The sequence below is a fragment of the Thalassophryne amazonica genome, chromosome 16 (genome assembly GCF_902500255.1).
Source record: "Thalassophryne amazonica chromosome 16, fThaAma1.1, whole genome shotgun sequence".
Taxonomy (NCBI): domain Eukaryota; kingdom Metazoa; phylum Chordata; class Actinopteri; order Batrachoidiformes; family Batrachoididae; genus Thalassophryne; species Thalassophryne amazonica.
The window spans coordinates 78955170-78980057 of record NC_047118.1 but is presented as its reverse complement, the minus strand read 5'-3'; the positions used below and the strand labels follow the sequence as shown (position 1 = coordinate 78980057).

General features: G+C 42.4%; 1 protein-coding gene across 1 annotated transcript; it reads right to left on the bottom strand.

The window, feature by feature from the left end:
• Positions 1-3184: 3184 nt before the first annotated feature.
• Positions 3185-22657, bottom strand: LOC117528764 (globoside alpha-1,3-N-acetylgalactosaminyltransferase 1-like). Its single transcript, XM_034191394.1, has 9 exons — positions 22583-22657; positions 22177-22295; positions 20796-20852; positions 17240-17272; positions 17035-17169; positions 16156-16288; positions 8667-8862; positions 3732-3951; positions 3185-3370 (listed from the first exon to the last, which is right to left on the bottom strand). The coding sequence occupies exons 1-9, from the start codon at positions 22655-22657 to the stop codon at positions 3229-3231; spliced, it is 1110 nt and encodes a 369-aa protein (XP_034047285.1). The 3' UTR covers positions 3185-3228.
• Between the last annotated feature and the right edge of the window lie 2231 nt (positions 22658-24888).

Genomic DNA, 24888 nt, shown 5'->3' with positions numbered 1-24888 from the left:
AGGTGCTGACCATGCTGGGATTCCTGGCAACAGGAGCATTCCAACATGTGGAACAAGGCTGAAAGCAGATGTTGATATGCCACTGGAGAAGACCTCCACCTGGCTTTGCTAACCTTCACGTTCCTCGAGGCCAGGTGGAGGAGCGGCCCCATTTTACTGCTCAGGTTTCAGTCCAATGTCTAAACTGACAAACTGTAAAAAACTCATATCTATCTCTCTCATATATATATGTGTGTGTGATTGTTTTCTGCATTGGTTAACAGTCACTTAGGTCATAGCGATTAAGTGCTCACGTAAGGGCCCCTTCACACATAGTACGAATAAGTACAAATCAAGGCGAATCACGGGAAAACAGCCCGCACAAAAACAGTGAGCCGATGGGCAGGCGTGAACGATCCCGCTGCAATGGTACTGTGCACGACAGTGTTGCAGCGGGAACACAGTGCGAGCAGCTGGAGCATGTGGAAGCATATCATGCAGCTGCCATGGAAATAAATAAATGCTAGCCATGGGAACCTGCAATTTACAAAAGCTCTGACTGCCAAGCAGAAGCTTTACCACTCCGCTACCATCGCTGTCCTACAAAAGGTGCGTAAAATGCCTGAAATCAACAAGGACAAACTTAAGTAAAAATAATACCGCACACTATACAAAACACCGCATTTTACTGAATCCCTCATCGAGCGGGCAATACAAGTATGAACCGTCCGTTCCTCTGTAGGTGACCCATGCGCTCTTATGTCCACATCTGCTGGGCCAGTGTGTCCAGCCGGCCCCACGCGCATGTTCGGCTCGACATGCATGTCCTGTGGATGACGCGCCACAAGACTGACACCGCGTCATGTGGAACAGAGCTCACGTGGGTGACATGACCTTCAGATCACCCACTGCGTGTTATGATCTGATGGTCTGTTTCACCTAGGGTATCTTGTCAATGTGCGCACCATGCGCTCGCTCACTGTAGCGATATGTTTTTCGGTATGTCCACGTGAGGACAGCAAGCAGACACATGCATCACAGTGGACAGTTAGGTCATGTCCATTCAAACATGGTACGCATTTCCCAGCTGGGACGTCCAGAACCAGAGATTTCAACAGCAGCTTCTGTTGGCGGACACGCCCCCTGTCAGTTCAGCCCACACACCAACATGTCACTCTGTTTCTTTGTTATGCTGTCATTTTTCTTTAGTTATTTGTTATGTAATTGTGTATGTAGGTAGTGTAGCACTCGCGTTTTTAATGTGACATCCTGTGCACTGAGCAGTTGGGAGGCACCTCCCCGTGCGAATTTTATGCAAGTGTGCCCCCCCCCCACACGTGTAGGGGGAGGGCGACACGCGCAGCACTGTGTTGTTTGCAGCGCCACACTCGTGAGGGCACTTAAATTTCATATCCAGCTCAAAAGTGATCGCCTGCTGACTGATTTCGACCTAACAGCGCGAATGGCCACACATTTTAAGTGCCAAGCGAGCGGTGTTAGATGTTCGTGTGTGTGTCACCTGGAATTTGGTTGACACCTGCTGTGAGAGGGATGCAAATAGTTGTAGCAACAGGTGTACGAGACGTTGGAGGCAGCTCTCTAAAGGTGGATGATGTCACATTTCCATTTCATGTCTCTTCAATTCCTGAATTATGCCACAGTTTCTGTTGGACCTTCAGTTGCAGATTCCTGGGTGTTAATTTTGATCTCCTTCCTCAACAATAGATTGTACCGCTACTTGTGAGATAAATATTTTCCAAGTGACTTTTAAAGAGGAACCGCAACTCTGGTGTTGCCGACCCAATGGTCCACCCTAAAAACCTGCCGCCCCCCGCCCGCCCCCCCACACACACACACACACACAGAGCAGCGATTCACTGATTATTGGCTCGTTTCTGCTTAAAACTGACTTTAGAATGATTTAAGAGATTTTACTTTGTCATCTGATGGTTAATAATCACATTATTCCCTTTGATCACTTTGGGTGGACAGAGTCAGACAGAGTCAGACTCAGACGTGCTGCTGTGGCGCTCTGACCTCTCCCCGTCTTATTATGAGATTGCTGAATTCATGTGAAAATCATTGTTGTACAAAAGCTTCAGATATCTGTCACTAAGACAGATGACTGGAGTGCAGTTTTAATCAGAACAGAGGTGATAACCAGTGAATTACTGCTGACGCTTCGAAATGACGCATGCATAGTGAAGGCAGGGGGACCAATTTTTATGGGGTAGTGTTCGGCTGGCAACACCAGGAGTCCAAAATTGTTGTCTGAAGCCTAAAACAGTGTATATTTTTTCCTGGTCTTAAACTCATGATGGTTCAAAACGTGTCTAGTACATCACCCTCTGAATTAAGGATTCTACATTTTCTCAGTTTTTTTCCCTATATTATTATAAATTTAAGACGATTAAATGTACAAAAAACAAAAATACAGCATGTATTAAGTGGTAACATCAGAGGACATTTCCCATAAACTATCTAATTAAAAAATGTCACAGATTTAATTAAAGCGTCACAAGACCCAACGACACACAAGAGACAGACGCAATGTCTGTGCAGCTAAAGTGCTGTAAGAGCTTCAAAGCACCGATTTAAACCATAGATCAAATATTTCCTGAATTAAAAATTTTACACAAGAAAATCCTTTTAAAAAAAAAAAGCAAATTTCTCACCCTGACAACTGTGCCTGTCAGATCCTGTGTTTTGTGCATGTTCCTTACTGAACAAACTCTCAAACTCGAGCTGATTGCTCAGGAACAGGTGCACTGTGGGTAAAGCACTTCGTGGCAGGTGCTGCGGCGATGCTGGAGACGAGCGATACCAAAAACCATCTAAACTACAGACAGTTGCAGTGTTGCCAAAGTAACTTTGAAAAGTTACTTTGTTACTTTTTTAGTTGCATTATACAGTTACTTCATTAGCAGCTTCACGCAATTACTTTATTAGAAGCTGCCAACAACTTACAACTAATAATGTAACTAATAAGGTAACTAGTAATCTAACGTGGTTACTCATAAGATTGAGTAATCAGCAAAGTAACTAATAGCCACTTTTCTGAGTATTCAATCTTAAAAATAACCAAGTTAGATTACAAGTTACTTTATTAGTTACATTCTGCAGTTGCTAATTAAGTAACTGTATAAAGTAAGTGTAAAATATAAAGTAACTTTTCAAAGTTACTTTGGCAACACTGGATAGTAGCCAGTGTAAATGCTGAGTGCAGACCGGTTCCATGGTTCAGGACCCTCAGACGTTGGGTCGGATTGCAGCGTAGTTCTTGACGACTCCAGAGAAGCGGATGATCTTTAGCTCACGCCTTCTGGGAGCAAAGTCTTGCCAAAGGTACTCTGGTGACAGAAGCTTTGTGGGTTTGTTGATCCACATGTACCTGAACACACACACACACACACACACAAAAACAATCTGAACAACACGGATCCGAAAATTGACTTGGACTGGTTTAGTGACGAAACGATTATTGGAACCTTCGTTATTGAGTCTGCCGACAAAAACTATGCTGAACCACAACCAGACTCATTTTCACTTCAGTTTGTTTCGTTCGCCGGTTATTTACTTCATTTGTGTTGCTATGGTTACCTACAGGTTAACATCTGAGGTCTCTGATGACATCTGCCTTATGTACAGCTTTCGTCCGCCCCATGTACAGTTTTGTGAACACAGAATATCGGATGTAACATTTTTCAAAATTCAATGTTTCAGCCAATCAGAAAGCAGGATTTTCTGCATACCTGTTCAGGTGACTTTCTTCCTGCCAAGCTGCCTCAATGCCTTTCAAGGTATCAGCCTCAAAGTTGGCACGGCAGGTCTTTGTGAGGAGGCGAACCTGCTCCAGAATGCCCCCGAAAGCACCGCCACAGTAGTAGAAATCACCTTCGTTAGGTGCCAGGAAGGCCGTGGACTCAGGACGCCGTTCATAGGGGAAGTGGCCGCGGTCAGTGTAATAGTATCCTGTGGACAGAAGACAGTGCAGGCCACGCCCTCAATAGCAGCCATGCTAACATGTCACATGCTAATGATGTCAGTAGACCTAGAGTGGCTACATACAGAGAGGGGCAACATTCAATGTCTCCACCAGGTGTTTCCAAAGTCAAAGTGATCTCACATCAATCACACTGTAAATAAAGCACAATGCAGCACCATTCATTCTGGCAATGAATCAGTACTTGAGCACATCGACAGAAGGATAAAGAGCTGTTTTCCTGCATCTCTGCTGCACATGCAAGTCAATTACCTGTTAATTTTCTTATAGAAGAAACTTGCTTCATAACTAACATGGAATTGTTTAAAATGTATTTGTGTGTGGGGCAGCACGGTGGATTAGTAGTTAGCACTGTTTAACAGCAAGAAGGTTATGGGATCAGAATCAAATTTACTGCCAAGCAAGTTCGCACATAAGGAATTTGAGCTCATGTTATTTCTGCATAATAACAATACAAAGTAAAGGAAAAATACTTCTGTAAGAAGTAAAGGAGACAAATAGACTAAACTATTTTCACTGTTAAATATAACAGTGGAATGGGGCTGTGCAAAGGCATGCAGATGTACAGTCCCTTTCAGTGCAGGGATGATCAATCTGTACCTTGTGGAAGTGGGAGGTGGGTGAGTGAGGGTAAATGGGGGTCTCTGGCATTATTTATAAGTCTAGCTGTGGATGGAAAGAAGTTGTTTTTGTGTCTGGAGGTTTTAGACCTGATGGACCTCAGCTGCCTGCCAGAGGGAAGGATGAGAAAAAACTCATGTCCTGGGTGTGAGAGAATGGCCACAATCTTTCTTGCTCACCTCAGGGCCCTGGAGGTGTACAGGTCCTGAAGGGATGGCAGATTGCAGTCGATCACCTTCTCTACTGTGTGGATGATACGCTGCAGTCTGCTCCTGTCCTTAGCAGTGGCTGCAGCGTACCAGGTGGTGATGGAGGAGGAGATGATGGCCTCAGTGATGGCAGTGACGAAGTTCACCATCATTGTTTTTGGCAGGTTGAACATCCTTAGCTGCCGCAAAAAGTACATCCTATGTTGTGTGCTCGTGGTTAGAGCTGACATTCAGCTCCCACTTGATGTCCTAGGTGATGGTGATCCCCAGGTAATGAAAGGACTCCACAATGGTGCCTGGAATCACACAGGGTGATGGGGTTGGCCAGGACTGGGATCTTTCTATCAACAGTGATCTCCACCGTCTTCAGGGCAGTGAGCTCCAGGTTTTTGTGTTTGCACCAGGACACCAGGTGGTTGATCTCCCGTCTGTAGGCAGACTCATCTCCAGAGATGAATCTGATGATGGCTGTATCATTCACGAACTTAGGAGCTTTACAGACCGGTAACTAGAGGTGCAGCTGTTTGCGTACAGGAAGAAGAATAGAGAAGAAAGAATGCAGCCTTGGAGAGATCTGGTATTGATGGACTGTGTGTTGGAGACGTGCCCTCCAGCTTCACATGCTGCCTCCTGTTGGAAAGGAAGTCAGTGATCCACCTGCAGGTGGAGTTGGGCACACCAAGCTGAGAGAGCTTGTCCTGCAGCAAGGCTGGGATGATTGTACTGAAAGCAGAAATTAAGTCCACAAACAGAATCCTGGCTTAGGTTCCTTGGGAGTCCACATACTGGAGGATGTGTTGACAGCATTATCTACCAACCTGTTGGCTCTGTAGGCAAACTGCAGGGGATCCAGGTGTGGGTCAGAGATGGCCTTGAAGTGTGTGAGGACAAGGCGCCCGAAGGTCTTCACCACAGAGGTCAGGGTGACAGGTCTGTAGTCATTAAGTCCTATAGTTCATTGTTTTTTGGGGATGGGGATTATGGTGGAGGCCTAGAAGCATGCTGACACCAGGCTTGATTCCCAACTGTGGCCTTTCTGTGTGAAGTTTGCATGTTCTCCCCGTGTTTGTTTGGGTTCCCTCCGGGTGCTTCGGCTTCCTCCCACATCTAAAGACATGCTGCTTAGGTGGACTGGAAACTTTAAATTGTCTGTAGGTGTGCATGCAGGAGTGAATCTGTTTGTTTATCTATATATGGCCCTGTGACAGACTGGCATCCTGTCCAGGTTGTACCCCGCCTCACGCCCTATGACTGCTGGAATAGAAACTCCCCCGTCACCGATGACTGTAGTAAGCGCGCGCGTGTGTGACGCATGTGATCAACTTTAAAACTTTAAAGTGCATTAAACCTAAGGCCATGAGTCTCTTCTTCAAAAGTCGGTCCCAGGTCTACTCCCAAGGTCTAGAGGTTGTCAACGTGTCAACGAAATGTTTTCCTGAGCCCAACGCAGGAAGGAATGGTCAGTAAAACTGACAACTAATCAAATGACCTTCTGAGAACATTCTTTGTAAGGAGGTCAGAAAAACCCTCCACATGGAACACACAAAGCCAATAGTTGGATTCTATGAATAAACTTTTCCCCAAGTCCCAGAAGTGTCTTAAGAAAATTTCATACCACAAAATACATGTCTTATCTTTGGGACCACAATGCAGCTTCTCAGTCCAAAATTTACCTCAGATTGACGAAATTCATGTTTTATAATTACAGTGGGGTAAAAAAAAGTATTTAGTCAGTCCCTGATTGTTCTCCTACTTAGAAAGATGAGAGAGGTCTGTAATTTTCATCATAGGTACACTTCAACTATGAGACAAAATGAGAAAAAAAAAATTCAGGAAATCACAATGTAGGATTTTTTTAAAGAATTTATTTGTAAATTATGGTGGACGTATTTGGTCACCTACAAATAAGCAGCATTTCTGGCTCACAGACCTGTAACTTCTTTAAGAAGCTCTTCTGTCCTCCACCTGTTACCTGTATTAATGGCACCTGTTTGAACTCATCTGTATAAAAGCCACCTATCCACTGCCTCAAACAGTCAGACTCAAAACTCAACCATGGCCAAGACCAAAGAGCTGTTGAAGGACACTAGGAAGAAAAATGCTGATGTGCACCAGGCTGGGAAAAGGAAATCTACAATAGTCAAGCAGGTTGGTGTGACTAAATCAACTGTGGGAGCAATTGTAAGAAAATGGAAGACATACAAGACCATTGATAATCTCCCTCAATCTGGGGCTCCACACAAGATGTCATCCCATGGGGTCAAAATGATAATGAGAACGGTGAACAAAAATCCCAGAACTCATGGGCGTAATTTGGTGGGGGATAGGGGGGCCATATCCCCCCACCTTTTCAACCAGGGGGGACAGAATATGGTATGTCCCCCCCACCTTTTGACATATGTGTGTACTTGAAACATGCTATGCCAGTCTTATGTGCAAACCATGTCAGTCTTATGTGTCTCTCACAGTGGACATGCACCTAAGATGAAAATTTCAGACCCCTCCATGATTTCTAAGTGGGAGAACTTGAAAATCAGCAGGGTGTTCAAATACTTATTTTCCTCACCGTATATATCCATCCAGATCAGCCTGAGCCGCGCAGCGATTTGAAACGCCGTCAGAAGATCAACAAAGCTCTGACCGCAAAACAACTGAGTGACCAGCTACAACTGGTTGCACGGTGACCGGCAGAGTTACTCTGTCAGGGTTCATCAAGGGAGCAGTTGAGACAGACGGATCATCGCCTGCGGAAGAAGGTGGCTGCCAGCATCTGATCTCAGCGAGACATCCTGCATGTCGGCAAAAGTAAGCTGCGGTTTTGTGAAAATCTGAGTGAAGTGGCTTTATTTAATTCTCTTCCCTGTCATCAATAATATTTTAAACACCAAAATAAATCCCCTGCTGACTAGGACGTAATTCATTCTTAAATTCCTGCAACTAAGTCGTACCTTACCGAATTTTCACATGACATAACTGTCATAACTGTCGAACTTTATCAGAAAATTGCATTACTGTAATATGTTCTGTTCTGTTTAACCCTTGACTGAGTTAAATGTTTTGAACGTATGCGGTTGTCTGTGGCTTGAACAGAGGTATCAGATCTTGACCTGTAGAACTTCTGACTGGAAGATAAGAGACTGATTTAATTAAACCTGCTGACTGATACGAAAAATACTGATATAATATTGTTATAAAATTTTTCAGTTATAGGTGGTGACCCCCCCCAAGATTTATTCAAGGTAAAATTAACCACTAGTGTTAATTCCCTACAATAAGTAGTGGAGTTTTGTGCTCAAACTCTTGTTTAGCCTAAAATGATCGTTAAACACAGTCATGTACCTCTGAAACATGTTTTTTCCCATAAGACAGGTGTGAATGTGGAGCTGCAATACATAAACACAGTAAATATGTTGTGTAATGGATTGAAAGAGGAAACAATACAGCTTCAAATTGCGACTTGTCGCCACTGTCAGTATGTAGGCACTCTAAGGTTGTGTCCCAATTCAGAGGCTGCACACTTCTCAGACTGCAACAGTCAGCAATTTATGTCAAATACAGCGATTAGATCGTCCCATTTCAAAGGTGCTTGGGTGTCTGTGGATTCCCTCAGACCAGTTCAGTAAGTGGTCTCACTGCATCCACCTTTACAGAAGAGATTATCAGAGAAAAACACAGGAGTTCTTTTCACCAACATCAGAACATAATTACCAAACTTTAGGACGTCGACCTGAGGACCAGGATCAGAATCTGGTCCCAAACTTTAAACTGATCCAAGGACAACCTCCTCACTAAAATCATCAGAACTTCTCATATGAACAAACAGCAGTGGTGACATCATGCATGTTTACACACACCTGGATGAATGATGGCAACCAGATCACCCAGCGACTCTGTGCCCCAGCGCCCGCGGAACTTTGAGTCAACATCCAAACAGAAGATGTAGTCCATGACATCCTGAAGCTCCACCTCTATCAGCGTCTGGATGATCTCCATCCGGCGAGCACTGATCTCCTGCCAACGTTTGGAACTGGGCACCAAACGCACCGTCAACTGCACAAGGATGGAGAAGAATGATTCAACTGACCAAAATCAGCTTCACAATAAAACACAGTTTACATAAGAATTCAAAACAAAAAGAAAAAACTTCTCACAGCCAGAATCTGTAGCATGAAGCAGGAGAGAGAGTTTATGACCCCCCCTCCAGGCCACTCCAGGGACAACTAAAACTCAAAATGGAACCTGGTGTGTGGTTCAGGAGCCAAAATACCACAGGAAATTGAGGCAAAATAAAATGAAAAACAAAGAAAGAAATTAAATTAAACAAAAACAAAAGACATTTTATGACTTGATTTGAAAATTGATTTTTTTTTTTTTTTGTCTAATGTTAACCGCTGCATAAAACTGGAACAGTGTGGGCAAAGGTTCTACAACTTGCTGACTTCTTTTTCACCCCGGGAACACTCAGCCAATAAGCAATCAGTATTTTACATGTCAGAAATAAAACTTGGAAATTAGCCCTCAAGAGGACAGAAAGCCAGTGCAGGGAAACTAGTAATGGAATTATCGCATCATATATCCACGATCCAGACAGGATTCTTTTGCCTTTACTGGTGGTTGGTTCTCACTGCGGTATTGTATCACTTCCTGTTCCTGGGCACAGCGGTGTTTTTCTGTATCTGTTAGCTGTTTAATCTGCGCAGTTAGATTGGTCTAGTTATCTAGATTACGATTTGTTTCCCAGTGTAATCTTTACGTGCCTTAACTAAAGCACTCCTTCTGCTGAATCACCTCTAAATTATTTACACATTATTCACTTTGCGTGTTTTTAGGAATCCGCTAGCTTAGCGTAGCTACTAGCTCTTAGCCGATTTAGCATGGCGGCTTCTCCTGTCTCTCCCACACTTTTCTGCTCTGGGTGTGAAATGTTTAGTTATTCCTCGGCCTCCTTTAGCAGTAATGGTACTTGTAATAAGTGTAGCTTATTCGTAGCTTTGGAGGCCAGGCTGGGCGAATTGGAGACTCGGCTCCGCACCGTGGAAAATTCTACAGCTAGCAAGGCCCCTGTAGTCGGTTGCGGACCAAGGTAGCTTAGCCGCCGTTAGTTCCCCCCTGGCAGATCCCGAGCAGCCGGGAAAGCAGGCTGACTGGGTGACTGTGAGGAGGAAGCGTAGCCCTAAACAGAAGCCCCGTGTACACCGCCAACCCGTTCACATCTCTAACCGTTTTTCCCCACTCGACGACACACCCGCCGAGGATCAAACTCTGGTTATTGGCGACTCGGTTTTGAGAAATGTGAAGTTAGCGACACCAGCAACCATAGTCAATTGTCTTCCGGGGGCCAGAGCAGGCGACATTGAAGGAAATTTGAAACTGCTGGCTAAGGCTAAGCGTAAATTTGGTAAGATTGTAATTCACGTCGGCAGTAATGACACCCGGTTACGCCAATCGGAGGTCACTAAAATTAACATTAAATCGGTGTGTAACTTTGCAAAAACAATGTCGGACTCTGTAGTTTTCTCTGGACCCCTCCCCAATCGGACCGGGAGTGACATGTTTAGCCGCATGTTCTCCTTGAATTGCTGGCTGTCTGAGTGGTGTCCAAAAAATGAGGTGGGCTTCATAGATAATTGGCAAAGCTTCTGGGGAAAACCTGGTCTTGTTAGGAGAGACGGCATCCATCCCACTTTGGATGGAGCAGCTCTCATTTCTAGAAATCTGGCCAATTTTCTTAAATCCTCCAAACCGTGACTATCCAGGGTTGGGACCAGGAAGCAGAGTTGTAGTCTTACACACCTCTCTGCAGCTTCTCTCCCCCTGCCATCCCCTCATTACCCCATCCCCGTAGAGACGGTGCCTGCTCCCAGACTACCAATAACCAGCAAAAATCTATTTAAGCATAAAAATTCAAAAAGAAAAATAATATAGCACCTTCAACTGCACCACAGACTAAAACAGTTAAATGTGGTCTATTAAACATTAGGTCTCTCTCTTCTAAGTCCCTGTTGGTAAATTATATAATAATTGATCAACATATTGATTTATTCTGCCTAACAGAAACCTGGTTACAGCAGGATGAATATGTTAGTTTAAATGAGTCAACACCCCCGAGTCACACTAACTGTCAGAATGCTCGTAGCACGGGCCGGGGTGGAGGATTAGCAGCAATCTTCCATTCCAGCTTATTAATTAATCCAAAACCCAGACAGAGCTTTAATTCATTTGAAAGCTTGTCTCTTAGTCTTGTCCATCCAAATTGGAAGTCCCAAAAACCAGTTTTATTTGTTATTATCTATCGTCCACCTGGTCGTTACTGTGAGTTTCTCTGTGAATTTTCAGACCTTTTGTCTGACTTAGTGCTTAGCTCAGATAAGATAATTATAGTGGGCGATTTTAACATCCACACAGATGCTGAGAATGACAGCCTCAACACTGCATTTAATCTATTATTAGACTCTATTGGCTTTGCTCAAAAAGTAAATGAGTCCACCCACCACTTTAATCATATCTTAGATCTGTTCTGACTTATGGTATGGAAATAGAAGACTTAACAGTATTCCCTGAAAACTCCCTTCTGTCTGATCATTTCTTAATAACATTTGCATTTACTCTGATGGACTACCCAGCAGTGGGGAATAAGTTTCATTACACTAGAAGTCTTTCAGAAAGCGCTGTAACTAGGTTTAAGGATATGATTCCTTCTTTATGTTCTCTAATGCCATATACCAACACAGTGCAGAGTAGCTACCTAAACTCTGTAAGGGAGATAGAGTATCTCGTCAATAGTTTTACATCCTCATTGAAGACAACTTTGGATGCTGTAGCTCCTCTGAAAAAGAGAGCTTTAAATCAGAAGTGTCTGACTCCGTGGTATAACTCACAAACTCGTAGCTTAAAGCAGATAACCCGTAAGTTGGAGAGGAAATGGCGTCTCACTAATTTAGAAGATCTTCACTTAGCCTGGAAAAAGAGTCTGTTGCTCTATAAAAAGCCCTCCGTAAAGCTAGGACATCTTTCTACTCATCACTAATTGAAGAAAATAAGAACAACCCCAGGTTTCTTTTCAGCACTGTAGCCAGGCTGACAAAGAGTCAGAGCTCTATTGAGCTGAGTATTCCATTAACTTTAACTAGTAATGACTTCATGACTTTCTTTGCTAACAAAATTTTAACTATTAGAGATAAAATTACTCATAACCATCCCAAAGACGTATCGTTATCTTTGGCTGCTTTCAGTGATGCCGGTATTTGGTTAGACTCTTTCTCTCCGATTGTTCTGTCTGAGTTATTCTCATTAGTTACTTCATCCAAACCATCAACATGTTTATTAGACCCTATTCCTACCAGGCTGCTCAAGGAAGCCCTACCATTATTTAATGCTTCGATCTTAAATATGATCAATCTATCTTTGTTAGTTGGCTATGTACCACAGGCTTTTAAGGTGGCAGTAATTAAACCATTACTTAAAAAGCCATCACTTGACCCAGCTATCTTAGCTAATTATAGGCCAATCTCCAACCTTCCTTTTCTCTCAAAAATTCTTGAAAGGGTAGTTGTAAAACAGCTAACTGATCATCTGCAGAGGAATGGTCTATTTGAAGAGTTTCAGTCAGGTTTTTAGAATTCATCATAGTACAGAAACAGCATTAGTGAAGGTTACAAATGATCTTCTTATGGCCTCGGACAGTGGACTCATCTCTGTGCTTGTTCTGTTAGACCTCAGTGCTGCTTTTGATACTGTTGACCATAAAATTTTATTACAGAGATTAGAGCATGCCATAGGTATTAAAGGCACTGCGCTGCGGTGGTTTGAATCATATTTGTCTAATAGATTACAATTTGTTCATGTAAATGGGGAATCTTCTTCACAGACTAAAGTTAATTATGGAGTTCCACAAGGTTCTGTGCTAGGACCAATTTTATTCACTTTATACATGCTTCCCTTAGGCAGTATTATTAGACGGTATTGCTTAAATTTTCATTGTTACGCAGATGATACCCAGCTTTATCTATCCATGAAGCCAGAGGACACACACCAATTAGCTAAACTGCAGGATTGTCTTACAGACATAAAGACATGGATGACCTCTAATTTCCTGCTTTTAAACTCAGATAAAACTGAAGTTATTGTACTTGGCCCCACAAATCTTAGAAACATGGTGTCTAACCAGATCCTTACTCTGGATGGCATTACCCTGACCTCTAGTAATACTGTGAGAAATCTTGGAGTCATTTTGATCAGGATATGCCATTCAAAGCGCATATTAAACAAATATGTAGGACTGCCTTTTTGCATTTACGCAATATCTCTAAAATCAGAAAGGTCTTGTCTCAGAGTGATGCTGAAAAACTAATTCATGCATTTATTTCCTCTAGGCTGGACTATTGTAATTCATTATTATCAGGTTGTCCTAAAAGTTCCCTAAAAAGCCTTCAGTTAATTCAAAATGCTGCAGCTAGAGTACTGACGGGGACTAGAAGGAGAGAGCATATCTCACCCATATTGGCCTCTCTTCATTGGCTTCCTGTTAATTCTAGAATAGAATTTAAAATTCTTCTTCTTACTTATAAGGTTTTGAATAATCAGGTCCCATCTTATCTTAGGGACCTCGTAGTACCATATCACCCCAATAGAGCGCTTCGCTCTCAGACTGCAGGCTTACTTGTAGTTCCTAGGGTTTGTAAGAGTAGAATGGGAGGCAGAGCCTTCAGCTTTCAGGCTCCTCTCCTGTGGAACCAGCTCCCAATTCAGATCAGGGAGACAGACACCCTCTCTACTTTTAAGATTAGGCTTAAAACTTTCCTTTTTGCTAAAGCTTATAGTTAGGGCTGGATCAGGTGACCCTGAACCATCCTTAGTTATGCTGCTATAGACGTAGACTGCTGGGGGGTTCCCATGATGCACTGTTTCTTTCTCTTTTTGCTCTGTATGCACCACTCTGCATTTAATCATTAGTGATCGATCTCTGCTGCCCTCCACAGCATGTCTTTTTCCTGGTTCTCTCCCTCAGCCCCAACCAGTCCCAGCAGAAGACTGCCCCTCCCTGAGCCTGGTTCTGCTGGAGGTTTCTTCCTATTAAAAGGGAGTTTTCCTTCCCACTGTAGCCAAGTGCTTGCTCACAGGGGGTCGTTTTGACCGTTGGGGTTTTACATAATTATTGTATGGCCTTGCCTTACAATATAAAGCGCCTTGGGGCAACTGTTTGTTGTGATTTGGCGCTATATAAAAAAATTGATTGATTGATTGATTCTTTGAGTTGAGTTCTGAATCACTAAAGAGTTTTAAAGGTAGAATGTGACTGACTTTAGGTATGGCGGTGAGGCAAGAGGCTGCATAAATCACCACCTCCCAGCGGGTCTGACTCCCCCGTTAAATTTGACCTTAAAATTATCAGAAAGCTGTAAAATTAATAGACATGGTGGAGATAATGAGGAGAACAACAGGAAACAGTCAAGCACAGGGGAGGACGTTTTATCCTCAAGCGAGCGCAAAGATAGCGCACATGCTAACCCAGCGTGTTAACCTAGAGGCTATTAAAGTTACCATCACTGCTGAAATGAAAGAGCTCCGATGTGAGAAAAGATGTCAGCGAAGCCACAGGGGAAATTAAGAGAGAGCTTTCTGACTCCAGAGAGGAGATGAATCAGACGCTGAGGAGTATTAACACGGACATTAAAGAACTGGGAAACAAGGTTGTGGAGACCAAACAGTTTCCAACATGGAGACGTTCAGTGCTGAATTTAACTACAGGAACGGCTCCAGACAACTCACAGATCTTGAGGTGTGTTCATGGAGAAATAACATCTGCATCCACGTAATATTAGAAGGAGCAGAAGGAGACAACATCACGTTTCATGGAGGGATTTACAGAAACTGAACTCGCTCTCCCCGACACAGGTTTCGGAATACATCGATGCCACCGCTCGCTCGGGCCAAAACCTCTGCAGGGCACCAGCCACAGATCGGTAATAATCTTGAGTTCAAGACTGAAGAACTCATGTTTCGGTCCGCCTGAAGTGAAAAAAGATCCAGCACAGCGGGGGACTCATCTTCTGTGAACGGGATTATAAGAGCGACACTTTGGCCAAAAGAAAAGCCTACACCCCAATAAAAAGAGCGCTGAAAGAAAAAGAAATCCATTTGCAAACTCTTCATCCCGCGTGGCTATGTGTCCACCTCAGCATCGGCCCGGTAATCTACAAGGACATACATGAAGCTACCACAGATCTCAGGGAAAGAGGAGTGATCGATGTGGGAACCTCAGCTCCTGCATCAAAGCCAACCGTGAAAACAGCCGACACCGGCGTGGGAACGTGCACTGCACTGCAACAAGGAGACGAGGCTGAAGCGCATCCAGGATCGACTGAAGGATTTCAGGCATACATGTCAACCTATACGGATTTTCCGTAAATGGTACCGATTTTTCAGAGTCATACGGACGTACAAATAAAGTCTTACGGATATTCAGGATTTTCTGTTGTAAAATGTTTTTTTTTTTTTTTTTTTTACTGTTTTTCTTAACTCTGGACTTTTGGCCAGCCTTCCACCATTTTTGTACTCCTCATAGAAGCTGTGTGATGACGTGCGCAATGTGAGCATCCAATCGGAATTGGTTCACCATCACATAGTTTTCCAATATCCAAGCGTAGGGCAGAGCAGTCTCAGATGGTAGGGCCAAAGATTGTTAGGAGCAGTGATCTGTTACTCTGAGTTCTTGTTTCTGTAAAAATAGAACAGCTGTGTGACACTATATTTACGGGAAATATATTGAGTTTGTACAAAATACCTACAATGTACTTGTAGACATTGATTTTATTGACAGCAAGCAATTGTACTGTGGAGCAAGAGGATTTAACTGTGGAGGACTTCCACCATAGAAGAGCCCATGGAGATCCCTGGTGTTAGTTAATACATGGACAAAACCCCAGTTATGTGATACCGCTATGCGGTTGTGTGTACTGTAATAAAACTGATTTTGGTGCGATTTAGGAGGTTATAAGGATTTTCTGTTGATTTTATGGATTTTATCACTTGGTTATACAGGTGGACCCTGAAAGGGGTTGACATGTATGTTCAGGTGCAAGAGCGCAAACTGCCCCGAAAGCTAAGAAGGACCTAAGAAGGTTCTGTAGAGTGTCAAAAGCTGCAATGTGGAGGAACATTTATGGGGACCTGCTGTGTTGTGATGTCAGTATACTGTTTATTTCATAGTACTACAATATTGTAACTGTGCACAGCATCTTTTCCAATTTTTATATGAACCAGGATTACAGTTCCTCCGGACACTTGGGTTTCCTGAGGATCCTGAGATATGGTGCATGTGTCGTGGTCCATCACTTTATTTACCCTTCTGCCTGCAGCCATTTCTACTTTGGGCACTTCTTCAGGCCGATCGGTGAACACATAGATGTGCACATTGAAACCAACAAAAAAGTGCTGCTCCGCAGTTTCCAGGAAGTCTTTCAGGAACATGGTGTACCTGTACAGGAGAACAAAAGATGAGACTTATTCCTGCTAAGAAACACCACCACCTACTGGAAGGATTCTGTAATAACAAACCAACAGAAGATTAAAGACACTGAACATTATTTTTTAAATTGTCTTCAAATTAAAGTGACACTGCTGACCTGCAACTTCACCATGTTAGACAACAAAGAACAAGAAACTGAAAGCTGTGTCTGGTCCCCGTTTTAAAAGAACCAAGTGGAACTAGATGACTATCCTCATTATTCAACCTTTACAAAGACCCTGCAGGGCGGAACCATATCTATGGCAAAGTAAACCTTTGAAAGAAAATCCTCAAGAACAGATCAAGAAACATCCTGAACTGAAAATACAACATAAAATGAATTAGACCAGGAACAAGACAAAAAAAAAACAAAAAAAAAAACAAAAACAAAACAAAAAACCCTGATCCAAAAACCTTTTTACTGATGATTTCTCTGAAGAATTTGGATGCCTTTAGACTCACATGATTATGTTCAGACAAATTATTCTAGACTTATGACCAATGACCCAAAGCATGGTGGGAAATACACTCTGGGAAGTCTCTCAGCCCATTTAAAAAAATAGAATGGAACCACACCCACAAAACCATAATTCCTGCAGTGATCATCCCAATCTGGATTCATTCATGGGATGGATTCATCTGGAGTCTGTTCAAGGTTCCTTAAGATATAATCAATGTTATTGACAATTGAAAAGACGTGAAGAAGAGATACATACTTCCCCACAGCGAAGACCGTGGCGGCCACCGTCAGGTTTTGGGGTTTGTAGATGCTGTCCAGCAGATCTGGGTAAAAGGTTCCCTCCCACACCACAGGAGCCAACCATGGCGTGACCGTCACCACATCTGTACGACTACAAGGAAAAACACACTACATCAAATAAACACCAATCACAGCGCCACCTGCAGGAAAGTATGACTCACCCACTCAGAATGCTGGGCTGTTTGTAGGTCAAGCTGAAAAACAAATAGTCCACATCAGCACCCCCTGCAGGCTACACTGGTTATCACCTTCATGACAGATGAGTGACAACACCCTGAGAACTTATACTGTTTAAAACCAGAGTAACTTTGTGACCAACATTCTGATTTGATGAGCTGAGAGTGGGTGTGGCCTGGCACTGGCTCCTCCCCTCATTTCCTCTGGCATCAGGGAAATGAAAACTATTTTGTTGGCAGGGCTCTGATAAAATGTTTTCTCCACAAACGTCATGCATGTGGTTTAATGTGATGGGAGGGGTCAGCTGAACCATGCGCCCCCTACAGGACAGATTTCATAAAGAGAACAGGCCGATTTAAATAAGCCAATTCCATGAATTTCCACATAGTTATTTAGTAATAAATACTAAATATGAACTGGATTATTTACAACTCAATTCTTTTTTAATGGCAGACAACTTAAAATATTTTTAAACTGAAATGTTACTACAGAAACTCCAATGAAGTTTGTCCGTTATAATCTAAATCTGCTATACACGTTTATTACATGGAAACCCATACAAAAACATTGGGACTGTTGCTTTTCTCCGGTCAGTGCGAATATCCAGTTTATAAAATTATGGTTTTAGGTGAGTTTTACTGTAATAAAATGTTTAGTTTGCTGTGCAGTAAAAAGCTATTTAAAGTGTTCTGGCTCCACCCCAAGACAGTTTGGTTGCAAACTCCCTCCAGCTGGTTTCCTAAAAGCTGATAAGAGTGAGACGTCTGTCCTGAAGGATGGCATGTTCCCTGATGCATTGTGGGTTATATTGAGAAAAATTTATTTTAGCAATAATGACTAAAGTGACCATAGAGCGAGCAAGAATTTCACACACTGTCAAGAAGAAAAAAGAAAAGAAGAACACTGAGAAAAAAGTCACAAGTGGACGCTGACACTGACTGACAGTTCATCACAGAAATAAAATTATATTGATTTACTGTGATCAGGGGAGCTCATATTTGCACTTAAAATAATACATCAACTAGCAGGTGATCAATTGCTTCTAATCAACAATCCTTTAATCTATTTAATCATCAACTGTATTTACTGGTTTAATTACTGTGGGAAACAACCCGAGGTCTGTCACCAGTATTTCTACATTGTACGATATACCAACATGACCGGGATGCTGCCCGGTTTGTTTATCGAAGAATGTGGTTTCAACAAGCCGTAAACTTTGATGGCAGCAGATGAAGCCCTCTCAGAAGTCCAGAGAGAGTTGCAGGTCCTTGACTGAGTGTTTGAGGCTGCCTCCAAAACAGAGCACATTCTCATAGGAGTCCATGTTAAAATGTCCAAATTAGGTTTTGTTCTCTATATAGTTTCCTTCTCTGTGACAACTGTGTGGGGGGTGAATTTTTTTCTAACTTCTTCATTTAATATGTTCTCAGACAACGTTCTGTAAATTTGGGGTGTGGTTGTTTTGAGTGACAGCAGCTGAGCCGAGTGTCTCCGCCTCTTATGCCGTCCGGTTGCAAGTCAGAATCCGCCTGATGTGGCTGCTAGCTGGTGTGGAGGCTGTGTCAGTTTTGTATGGAATAATTTATTAAACGCCTGGAATAATACAGCTTGTTATGCAGTGAAACGTCCTAACAGATCATCCAAGATGTCTCTACTGCAATATTTGTGCTGAGTGAAATTCTCGTCTGATTTAACGTTACACCTTCTGGCAAATTGTGGCTGAACTTCGGGGGGGGGGTTTTATAAGAAAGCCCTTCTCTGTACCACATCATCATAAAGCTGCATAAGTAGTGATGTAAAATGCAAAACTTGCGCTGTGCACAATTTCTTCAATCACAGCCACTGCAGCCTGTACCCTCTTCTGGGTTGTCTGAGTGTCTTGGTGGCTTTCTGATCAGGATATGTCATTCAAAGCGCATATTAAACAAATATGTAGGACTGCTTTTTTGCATTTACGCAATATCTCTAAAATCAGAAAGGTCTTGTCTCAGAGTGATGCTGAAAAACTAATTCATGCATTTATTTCCTCTAGGCTGGACTATTGTAATTCATTATTATCAGGTTGTCCTAAAAGTTCCCTAAAAAGCCTTCAGTTAATTCAAAATGCTGCAGCTAGAGTACTGACGGGGACTAGGAGAGAGCATATCTCACCCATATTGGCCTCTCTTCATTGGCTTCCTGTTAATTCTAGAATAGAATTTAAAATTCTTCTTCTTACTTATAAGGTTTTGAATAATCAGGTCCCATCTTATCTTAGGGACCTCGTAGTACCATATCACCCCAATAGAGCGCTTCGCTCTCAGACTGCAGGCTTACTTGTAGTTCCTAGGGTTTGTAAGAGTATAATGGGAGGCAGAGCCTTCAGCTTTCAGGCTCTTCTCCTGTGGAACCAGCTCCCAATTCAGATCAGGGAGACAGACACCCTCTCTACTTTTAAGATTAGGCTTAAAACTTTCCTTTTTGCTAAAGCTTATAGTTAGGGCTGGATCAGGTGACCCTGAACCATCCCTTAGTTATGCTGCTATAGACGTAGACTGCTGGGGGGTTCCCATGATGCACTGTTTCTTTCTCTTTTTGCTCTGTATGCACCACTCTGCATTTAATCATTAGTGATCGATCTCTGCTCCCCTCCACAGCATGTCTTTTTCCTGGTTCTCTCGCTCAGCCCCAACCAGTCCCAGCAGAAGACTGCCCCTCCCTGAGCCTGGTTCTGCTGGAGGTTTCTTCCTGTTAAAAGGGAGTTTTTCCTTCCCACTGTAGCCAAGTGCTTGCTCACAGGGGGTCGTTTTGACCGTTGGGGTTTTACATAATTATTGTATGGCCTTGCCTTACAATATAAAGCGCCTTGGGGCAACTGTTTGTGATTTGGCGCTATATAAAAAAAATGGATTGATTGATTGCTTTACTCTTCTTGCACAGTCACTCAGTTTTTGGTAAACTGTCTGCTCCACACAGATTATGTAGTTATGAGAACCACTGGGCAGTCCCCAAAAACATGATTTAATAAACACCTGAACCCTGGCAAGTCAATTAACGCAAATGAGACGATAACGCCACTTGGTTATTTAAAAGTCTATTTTGTTTATGTTTCCATTAGGTTTATTTATTATTGGATAGTTTGACATTTTTTTCCACATTCTAAATGTCTGGATTTTCTTCAGAATTAACCATCAGTGGCATGAAATGCTTTTGAAGTGACATATTACAATTATTTCTGGGTCAATATATTGTTCAAAGATCATTATGGTGACAGGCCTAAAAATTAGACAATGAATTTTCAACGTGACATTTTATGCATGTAAATGGTTGTCATTTTAAAAAGGTTAGATGGCAGAAGAGTAAGTTTACAAGGACAATAATGATCTAATGATGGTTTTGATGAGGAGTCTGATTACTGACTTACAGCCACATCAAAACTCCAACAGGATGTCAGATTATGACTGGATTTGGGTTAAGATCATGATCATCTTCACAATGTTGTCCATGTAAATGAGGGGAAAAAAAGAAGAAAAAAAAATAGCAAATGAAAAGTGTCCTTACTTGTCAGGAGACACTAGATGGTGGTGTGGAATCTCTCTGATGAGTTCAGCAGCAGTTCTGCAGAAAACAGAATGAATCCAAAATAAAAATGATAAATGAAACTAATTAAAGTTTGTATGCAACAGAAAATAACAATGCAGCACAAAATCCCGATAACAGAAATTCATATTTAACAAGAAAGCAAATATTTAACAAAATACCTAATTAATATTTTGTCAGACGACAAAGGCTGCTTTAATAAAAAAAACTGCAAAATGAGTAAAATGAAAGTGGCCCTGATTATTTATTTATTTATTTTTTAAATCAAAAATGATCATTTTTGGGGAGGTCCTAAAAAGTGCATCTGGAAAGTATTCACAGCACTTCACTTTTTCCACAGTTTGTTACAGCCTTATTCCAAAATGTAGTAAATGTTTTCCCCCTCAGAATTATTCATTAAAACATCCCATAATGACAAGAACATGAAAAAAATTTGTGCCTTCATTTTTGCAAATTTCTAAAAACAAACGAAGAAATCGCATATACATAAGTATTGTGAAACCAAAATGATAAATATTGCTTTTCTGTTAACTAAATGTTCTGTTTGACTGCTGTAACCTCACGCTCAGTGTGAATGGCATCTGATAAGTAAGTAAGTAAGTAAGTTTTATTTATATAGCGCCTTTCACAGACATAAGTCACAAAGCACTTCACAGGTTAAGATACCATAAAAATAATAAAACATACATAAAACAAAGGACAAGGTTAACAATTGGTCAGTTCTGAAAAGCCTTATTAAAGAGAAGAGTCTTCAAATGCTTCTTAAAAGTCTCAGCACATTCCAGGGAACGCAGGAAAAGTGGCAGTTCGTTCCAGAGACGAGGAGCTGTGGCTTTAAAAGATCTGTCACCCCGGGTTTTAAAGCAGGTTCTTGGAACTATCAGGTTCTGATTTGAAGACCTGAGACTACGGGCAGAGGTATAAGGCTGAATCAGATCTTTAATATATCCGGGAGCCTGACCATGAAGGGCTCAGAACGTCAAGACCAAGATTTTGAAAGTGAGTCTAGACTCAACTGGGAGCCAATGGAGAGACTTTAGGACGGGGAATATGAGCTCTCCTATTTGTACGCGTCAACAGCCTTGGAGCAGAGTTTTGGACGTACTGTAGCCGGTTAAGGTCTTTTCTACTAAGGCAGGTAAACAGGCTGTTACAGTAGTCCAATCATGAGGAGATAAAGGCGTGGATGATTGTCTCCAGCTCATGGCAAGATACCACCTGTCGCAGCTTGGCGATATTCCGCAAGTGAAAAAAACAATTTCTAATTAATTTATTACAATGCTCAGAAAGAGACATTACTTCAAAGATGACTCAGAGATTCCGCAGACTTGTCTTAACTGACGAGCCCAAGTCACCCAACTGCTGCTTGATGCCAGGAATGGCATCATCAGGGGCAACAACAAGTGTCTCAGTTTTCTCGGAGTTCAATTGAAGGCTATTTCCATTCAGCCACTGCTTCACCTGTGACAGACAGTTCATTAAAGAGTTCAGTTTCCCAAGTTCCGTAGTTTTAAAAGAGCAGTATAGTTGTATATCATCAGCATACAGATGATAGGACACATCACTGAAATGCTGAATTATCTGGCCAATGGGAAGAATATATAAAAGAAACAAGAGTGGCCCCAGCACCGAGCCTTGTGGTATGCCACACTGCAGATGAGCTGACTCAGACCTAACATGGTTTACTGAAACGCTAAAACTCCTGTTTGTCAAATAGCACATTTCAGCACAGAGCCCGACATCCCCACCAGATCACGCAGCCTATTGACCATGATGGTGTGGTCGACCGTGTCAAAGGCAGAGGACAGGTCTAAGAGAACCATCACAGTACACCTCCCAGTGTCAGCAGACATCATGATGTCACTGGACACTCGACAGTGCAGTCTCAGTAGAGTGGAATTTGTCAGATGTTATATGAGGTCTGTCCCCAAAGTATCGTACCTTTTTATTTATTTTTTTTTAAACTATATGGATTTGAGTCATATGTTTTCACGTCGGACAAGCTTGAACCCTAGTGCGCATGTGTGAGTTTTTCCACGCCTGTCGGTGACGTCATTCGCCTGTGAACATGCCTTGTGGAAGGAGTGGTCCCGCCCCGTCGTCGGATTTTCATTGTCTGGAAATGGCGGAATGATTTGGGTTTTTTTTTCCATCAGAATTTTTTCAGAAGCTGTTATGTCTATCTCGGCTTTCAATGCTTATCAGTCCAGTAAGTATCAGTGAAATTGTGGAGAGCTGGACATGTCCAAACTTGTCCTCTGACACGCCGAAATGGAGGTGTTCCTTTGTCTCGCTTCCAAAGCGAATTGGTCGTGACGCGCGAAGCCTCCGCGGCTTTCCATGACATCTCCATGACATTAAATCTCTTGTTAAAAGTGAAATCTGCAGGAAAATGGCTGATGTCCAGCTCTTGTGATAACCAGAGAAAGAGCACACGACGGTCTCATATCCACAGAGCCATCAGCTTAGAAATGGTCCGGTGGCTTGTGCCGCGTCGTCGCAGCTCGAAGCGTGGCACGCTGAGCGTCCTTAAAGCTGTACTAACAGACCTTATTCTCGGTGAAGCCTGTAAAATTTTCACCGAAAGCCAGATAAATTTTTGCGAATGGTTTCCAGGTGCCAGTCTCTAACAGCTTCTGAAAAAAAAAAAAACCCCAAATCATTCCGCCATTTCCAGACAATAAAAATCCGACGACGGGGCGGGACCACTCCTTCCACAAGGCGTGCTCACAGGCGAATGACGTCACCGACAGGCGTGGAAAAACTCACGCATGCGCATAAGGGTTCAAGCTTGTCTGACGTGAAAACATATGAATCAAATCCATATAGTTAAAAATAAAAAAAAGGTACGATACTTTATGGACAGACCTCGTATGTCTCAAGGAAGGATGTCAGTTGTTTGGCTACCAGTTTTTCCAAACTATTAATTTAGATCGAAAGGGAAGCTTAGATATTGGGCGGTAGCTTTTATACTCTGCTTGGTCCATGTTAGGGTTTTTGAGTCTTAGTTCGATCGCATGTTTGAAGTGGGTGGGAAATACACCAGATGAAAGGGAAAAATTGAACAATTCAGTGACCCAGCCAATATAGTCAAGAATATTAAGAAGTTTAGAGGGGATAATGTCGATCAAGCTAGAGGTCAGCCTCATTTTGGATGACAATGCCACAATGTCTTCCAGATGCACAGGGTCAAAGGTTGACCACATCTGTGCAGGTGGCTCACTCTGAATAGGGCCGGAATATGAAGGCCAGTTTATTTGGTCTTTTATTTCCTGCACTTTCACAATAAAGAAAGTTAAAAAGTTATTGCTGTCGGCTTCAGAGAACACAGGGGTAGCAGGAGCAGTGTTATACACTAAAGAATTTATAGTGTCTAATAACACTATCGGGTTTCCCTTTGTTGTTATTAATTGTTGAAAGTATTTAAATCTGGCCTCTTTTATAGACAACATAAGGTCTTTAAGATGCAACTTATGGACCTGGAGCTGAGTGGATTTCCACAGCCATTCAATTTTATGGCACGTCCTTCTTAAACTCCGGATGCTGTCATCTATCCAAGGGCAGGTGTGTTCATGGGTACCACAGATTGTCTTGAGAGGAGCAACTTTGTCCAAGATTGCAGCACAATGACAAAACAGTTCAAGAACCTGTCCACATCTGTGCAGTGTTCAAAAATGTAAGAATCGAACAAGGCACAGAATCTGCCTGCTGTTGTCTCTGTGATGATCCTTCGTTCGGCCTGTTTACGGACAGGTCGAGGCTCAGAAAGAACAGAAAAATCAAAGAAAATGCCACTATGATCACTCATGTGGACATCCTCAACACATACGTTTGTGACGTGTAGGCCCAGTGAGTACACTTGATCGAGTGTATGTCCCCTTAGGTGGGTGAGGCCTAATACATGTCTAAAATCATGGATTTCCATAGTCTTTAAAAATTCCACTGCTGGGGTAGACAAAGTGTCTTCAAAGTGCAGGTTAAAATCACCAAGAAGTAAAAGTCTCTCGAGTTTAATAAGATGATAAAAAGCTGTTAAACTCTGATAAAAGAGCCT

What these genes read in the sequence shown, in the direction of transcription:
- LOC117528764 (XM_034191394.1), bottom strand. Translation starts at nt 22,657, where the DNA reads ATGGTTCTCTTAGACCTGTCCTCTGCCTTTGACACGGTCGACCACACC. An exon ending in CATCTAGTGTCTCCTGACAA is followed by an intron (nt 17,273 to 20,795) that starts GTAAGGACACTT and finishes TTTGTTTTTCAG; the next exon opens with CTTGACCTACAAACAGCCCA. An exon ending in AAATGGCTGCAGGCAGAAGG is followed by an intron (nt 8,863 to 16,155) that starts GTAAATAAAGTG and finishes ATCCTTGTGCAG; the next exon opens with TTGACGGTGCGTTTGGTGCC.